Source organism: Crocodylus porosus, unplaced genomic scaffold (genome assembly GCF_001723895.1).
Source record: "Crocodylus porosus isolate Cpor-Errol unplaced genomic scaffold, CroPor_comp1, whole genome shotgun sequence".
NCBI classification, from domain to species: domain Eukaryota; kingdom Metazoa; phylum Chordata; order Crocodylia; family Crocodylidae; genus Crocodylus; species Crocodylus porosus.
This window is the reverse complement of record NW_017728948.1, coordinates 11,538,899-11,544,898: the sequence shown is the minus strand read 5'-3', so window position 1 is coordinate 11,544,898 and position 6,000 is coordinate 11,538,899. Positions and strand designations below refer to the sequence as shown.

Genomic DNA, 6,000 nt, shown 5'->3' with positions numbered 1-6,000 from the left:
ATGCTTATCTTGCTGGGATCCTATGACCCCAGCTGACTTCCTGCCCTTTGGGCAGGGGGCTGGACTCAATGATCTCCCGAGGTCCCTTCCAGCCCTAATGTCTATGAAATCTATGAAAGGCTGCATTGACTTTCTGGCCCCTTCATTCCTTATGAAAATCCCAACAAGAGGTTCCAGTTGTGGTGATATGGCAGGAAAAGTGGTGCTGGCTTTTTCTGTGATATGGATAGCTGCGATGAGGGAGAAGGAGAACATTTCATTTCAGAAGCACAACTGTACATTACTAGCCCAGGGCAGTTAAACCACAGACTCAGAGGTGAAAAGTTCCATTTCCTGAGTTTCGGATGCCCAGAAACATTGAGCCCCCCTTTTAAAAAGTGCCTTGATATGTCTTGACATGATACAAATTGTTGCTGGAATGACTAGGAGGGTTAATCATTGTCCTCTTAGTACAATTGTCGAAACATATTGTTTTCCTAGTTCATGGCGGTAGGAGTTGTGTATAACCTTTATACAGAGGAAAGTTACACCCACTTCCCCGAGTACCACCATCATGAAGTGCACTTCCCACCATGTACTCTATAAACTCAGTTTCATTGTAAAATGAAGTAAAATGAAGTAGTTTGCTGTGTTTTGGGGGTTTTTTATTGCCATTCCTGCGCCAACTACAGAGGTACCCATCTTATAGATAAGTGACAGCAACTATGCATGAGGAATATAACACTTACCTTTGTTGCATCTTTGGGCTGGTTTTGGGTGATGCAGCAGTGTTCTTAAATTTAACTATTGAACTCTTACTTGGGGACTTTTGATTCAGTAGTAATTAGAAACTGACTGGCAGCGACAGTGGAAAGTAAAACTAAAAAGGCTGCTATGTACAGTATGATGTAATTTTAAAGTCCTTTGATGGTTAAGTTACATGGCTACGAAATACAGAGCAAAATATGGGGCTGGGTTTTTGGTTGTAGTCTTGTTGGTCTAAGGACATAAGCAGACAAGGTTCTTTGGGTAGATGCGATGTCTTTTGTTAAGACCAACTGAGTAGTTGGAAAAAAGTTCTTTGCAAGATTGTACCCAAAAGCTTGCAAATAACCTTTTTCCAACCTTTTTCTACTCAGTTGGTCTAATAAAAGATATCACATCTACCCAGACCAAAATATGTACGTTTATCAGCACTGCTTCTTGCTAACTATAAATTAAATTGTGGCTTCAGCCACAGCCCATGCAAGTCAAAAGCTGGCATGTTTAACCCAAATTCCCCCTAGGGCTCAGAGGGAACATGTCCACTGCTTCTAGAGAGAGAAGGCCTCTGTGTCTAGACATCCTCTTCTGGCCAGTCAGAGCTGTGATTATGATCTCACTCCATGCCACTGTTTGAGAGGACTGGTAGTTGTACCAGTGTTATTTATGTTCAAGGCTCCGTGACACCCAAGTTCATTAAGGCCAGCCCCTGGGCAGACGTGTAGACAAAGCATTCCTTGCACTTTCTGCTCGTCTTCTGTCTGTACCCGTGCAAGTTCAGCTACAATCTGGCCTTAAAGTTACAAACAATAGGAAGAAGAAAAGCAATCTTTGACTTCATCTGGAAAGGGGGTGTGCAGCTGATCTGTAAAACTTTGTAATATCTGAACATGATGCAAAGATGTTGTCTACTAGACTAAAGAACTTGAAGTTAATTGCTCTGAACGAGGGAAGGAAAAATCATCTAAAACAAGCTTTTTCCCTGCATGGCCCAATGCCTCTTGACTTTTGGAGGACAGATTTTCAGCCAGTTCCACTAAAGTCTTCTACTTTGTGAATGTATCTACACGTATGCTTTACTGTGGAGTAGATTCATTAGCGGTGTAGTAAAGTGTCACTGTCTACATGTGCTACAGTATTAGGCCACAACAAACTAATTGTTTATTAACAACACCATACGATAATACTGTTGCAGTCAGTACTGCCTTACAGAGGCGTACTTAACTGCAATTAAAGCACATGTAGATGCTGATCTCAGGCCACAATTGCACCCCGTAAGCCTAGCTAGCTGGGTGCCAGACTCCTGTCTGTCACTTAGCCACACATCTCTGCATTTCAGTATCCTCATGTCCCAACCCACCTCTCTACCACCCAATGCCACCACCTAGAGCAGGCAGCTGACCCCCATACTCCCTGCCAACCTGGGCCTGCTCTGCCCTGGCTCAAATTTTTGCTGTCCTATGCACAAGCATAGGTGCTGTGCCCAGGAGCAGTTTACAACAGATCAAACTGCTCCAGAGTTTATTCCTTTGCATTAATTGCATGCGTAGACACACCCAGTGTCTCCTTTCTCAATTGTAAATGGTGCGCTGTCTGAACTGTCTTGAGATCTGGTGCTTGCACAGCGTGGGGCACACTGTGCTTTCATATCATTTCATAACAAAAACAGTTATTAATGTGAACAGGCATTTCTTGATCCTCATAGTTTGTAAAATCAAAGCAAGAAGGGGGCAGTTGATGTGCAGCAGAGGAAATAGCAGCACATTTGGAAAGCCACAGTTATGCAGATTGAATCCCTCACTCCTGCTATGGTCACAAATATCCAACATCTCAAACTAACAAATACCTAAAGTTTCCAGCGTCCACCTCCCTTCTCTTATCACTTTAATAAATTTAAAACTATTGTAAACCAAATGAACTCTTTTATGTGGTTTGGCATTGAAACTCCTGCGTGTCCATGAAAAGTTCTGGCCTTGAAACAGTTTTGCCTTCAGTAAGGCTTGTTTTTCTCTCCTCTCAAAATGGCAGTAGTGTTTGGTATCTGCTATAGTAGGCAACAGTTTAACAGGCTTTTACTTACATCTTTGATAGATGTATTTCATGCCATTATTCTTGAACATTTTTATTTTATCTTAACATACCATTAAATTGTTCTCTGTGGTCACACATTGCTTTACTGCCATTTATTAATTTGACATGACAAAGGTGTGATTCATATTGTTTTAAGTTTTGTTTTGAAAGGCTGTAGTTAATGCTAGGCATATCATTATAGCACAAAGACATTTAACTTGTGTGATTTTTGTGACAGATGTGCAGGTGCTGCCAGCCGGATTTCACGTGGTTGTTTGAAGTAAATGCTTAATGAACAGACTATTTTGTCAGGTGATCACGTTGTTACCACTTACATAACCATTACTTCTACTTATGGGTTTCAAAATACACCAAACAGCTAAAGGAGTCATTTTTATATACCCTAGGAGCTTTGCTTGAAGATGTTGCGTAGTGACACTAGCATTTGATAGACAAAGACAAAATTTCTAAATATTTTCTACAATTCAGTACTAGTCAGTGGTGACCATTTCTGTGTAGTAACAGATTGCAACACCTGAGATATCCTGGGTATTTCATATTTAAATATGGAGAAACACAAATAGATCCGAGTGTTATGGTTACCAGGGAAGAATGTGGGTTATTTAAATAACAATTAAATCATTCTGTTTATATCTGTCCAAAAGGAAAATATAAGTAAGCAGTATCTTAAGAGTCCTGCTTTTAGATCCCTTTCACCTTTAGGATCTAACACTGCCTCACTGAATACTGGCAGGACTGCTTTATGTAGGGCAAAACCCATTTCTGAAGCATGTGGCTCCTTGGGAGTCATTCAAATATACTACACATGACAAAAATAGTGGTGGTATTATAGATTGGGAGGAAGCAGCAAACTTGCACTAATTTGGCATCTTAATGAATGAATATAACATAAATGCAAAGGAGATCTATAGGAGATGAAGCCATTAACAAGAGGGTGTGTGATAAGTAGGTGTGACTGCTTTGCACATCATCAAGTCTGCAATGCTCCAGAGACCACAGCTTTACTTTGTCTTGGTATCTTATAAAGAAGGAAGAAGCTTGATTTTCCCCCACCCCCAAGTTTTGCAAAACAAAAAGCATGAAGTGTGCTCACACTCCTAATTTTCCACTGTTCCTCGTCGCATAGGCCCTGCTCCAGCAAAGCATTTCAGCGTGTGTTTACCTGAAGTTTACAGATTTCAGTGGGACTGCTCAATGGTTAAATCGGAGCACATGCTTAAGCACCTCTTCATAACGGTAAAGTCCATTGAAGGCAATGGGATTGTTCCCCTGGATTTCAGTAACATTTGAAATGCATCTGTCCCCCTCCTGCCCCCTCACGCCACCCCCGGGCCTCTTGTATAGCAGTCACAGCTGACAACTTTGTCAGATGAAATGAGAAATCCATTTGCCAGCTAGTGGAAACTTGCAGGGCTCATTACCACCTTGCCCTACATAATCCTCTGTGTTACCTAACAGGGTCAGCCCCCAATTTTAGCGCCTTGAGAAATAACAATCTGATTGCAGTCAATGGAAAGTTTGCCATTGGCTTCCATGAAACTGAGATAGCACCACTGCTGTATAAGTGCCATTCATTTTCACATCCCAAAGGTGCAAGTTACCCAGAACTTCTTATCCTCTTAGAGCCATTTGTCTGACCCTTTTACCCCTGCACCTTCTACTATTTACTTTAGCATCTTGGTCAACTACGATGTAACAGTAACGAGCCCCAAAATTGATTCCAAAATTTTGATTTTTCCTACAAGCTATTAATGTAGGTAATTGTAACAGTGAGTGCTACTGGCATATTAGCAAACATGGGTTGTAATAATGTAGTTGCTATATTGCCAGATGTATTTTGACTTGTTTTAGTGGAAGGAATGTAGTTACTAAAGACTTATTATTAGAACATCTAAAAGTCTGCTAGGTACAACAGAGACAAAATAACGGAGAGTCATTCCCTACACTAAGTATTTATAGTGCAGATGAAGATGAAGAAAAGGTGAAGTGAAAACAGAAGGGAAAACAGTGTACACATGATAGTGTCAGGTACCTTGACATCCAGCCTGATAGAAACACGCTGTTCCTGAGACATGAATTTGCGAGGGGTTTTTTTTTTTTATGATAGCTGTTTTTTTTGTATTTTGAAAACCTGAACCCACTCTGTCTCCTATTATAAAAGGGAAGTTTTGTAGGAAATATTATTAATAAAGGACATTGTCAAGTGCATTTTCATACTTACTAGAAATAACATTACAAACTTGTTCATAATAACCCTTTGGAAGTTTAAAAATGAAAACTGCCACCGTTTCAGTGTTCCTCCTCTCCATTTCACTTGGATATGAGTTTGTCATTATAGGGTTACTCATGAGTCTTGTGCTTTTTGGCATTGATATATTTTTCAGAAAAAAGAATTGAAGCATTTGTTTTGAAAAAAGAAAAACACATTTAAAGAATTACATGGACTTTGCAAACAGATATAAGAAAATAAAAGGTAGGTCAAGTTTTGGGCCTACAAACCTGACAATGTCCCTTTAATTTTACCAATGATGTTATATTTGCGAGAAGTTCATGATTATAATATGCTAAGAGGTGGCAGACAAATGAAAAAGGATATTGTTAACCTTAAGTAATAGCTGGTCTTGCTCTCAGGTATTTTTTTTTGTGATGTCAGTGAATAATGGCTTCAAATGACATGACAGCCTGCTTTGACACCTTCTCTTTATGTTATTTGTAAATTAGGATTATTTTAGTTGTAGGTCATTTAAGCAGGATAGTTGCTAAGAAAATTATTAATATAAAGCAGCAGTACCTAGCATACAGGTAGGTTTACTAAGGACCCAGGAGAATATTGCTTTTAAGCATCCTGTAGTGAGCAGGTCTGCCTCTTGCTGAAGTTATTTGAAAGAAATGCCTCCGCTGAAATTTGCTGTGCAGTCTTAGGCCACAGCAGTGGTAGCTACATATGTTCGTTGGGGTTTTTGTTTAAGAAATTTGGGTTTCTCGTTATTAAGTTAAAAATTATTTTAAAATGACTTATTTGGATTAGTGTCAGGACTGGAGTGATGATTTGTAGGGGCACCTGCTGCTGGAGGAATAAGGGAAATTGATCAAGAGCTGCCTTCCTCTCCAGTCTTGGTGCTGGAGCTGGCAATGAGGCCATTAATCCCCCAGCATGTGAGAGGTCCC

The 6,000-nt window shown here is 40.0% G+C and overlaps 1 protein-coding gene across 10 annotated transcripts in view; it reads left to right on the top strand.

Annotated features, from left to right (window-relative positions):
* Window positions 1-6,000, top strand: part of CTBP1 (C-terminal binding protein 1) — a 300,829-nt gene that overhangs the window by 231,452 nt on the left and 63,377 nt on the right. Inside the window, exon 1 of one of the 10 annotated variants that reach the window (XM_019552695.1) lies at window positions 5,216-5,305. The exons of 8 other annotated variants lie outside the window; for them this stretch is intronic. Coding sequence is in view for 1 of the 2 variants with exons in the window: in XM_019552694.1 (XP_019408239.1) it covers window positions 5,272-5,305 (34 nt within the window). In the remaining variant the exon portion in view is untranslated. Of the gene's footprint in view, window positions 1-5,215; window positions 5,306-6,000 lie in introns of those variants that run through there. One more of the 10 variants, XM_019552694.1, reaches the window with a different exon arrangement.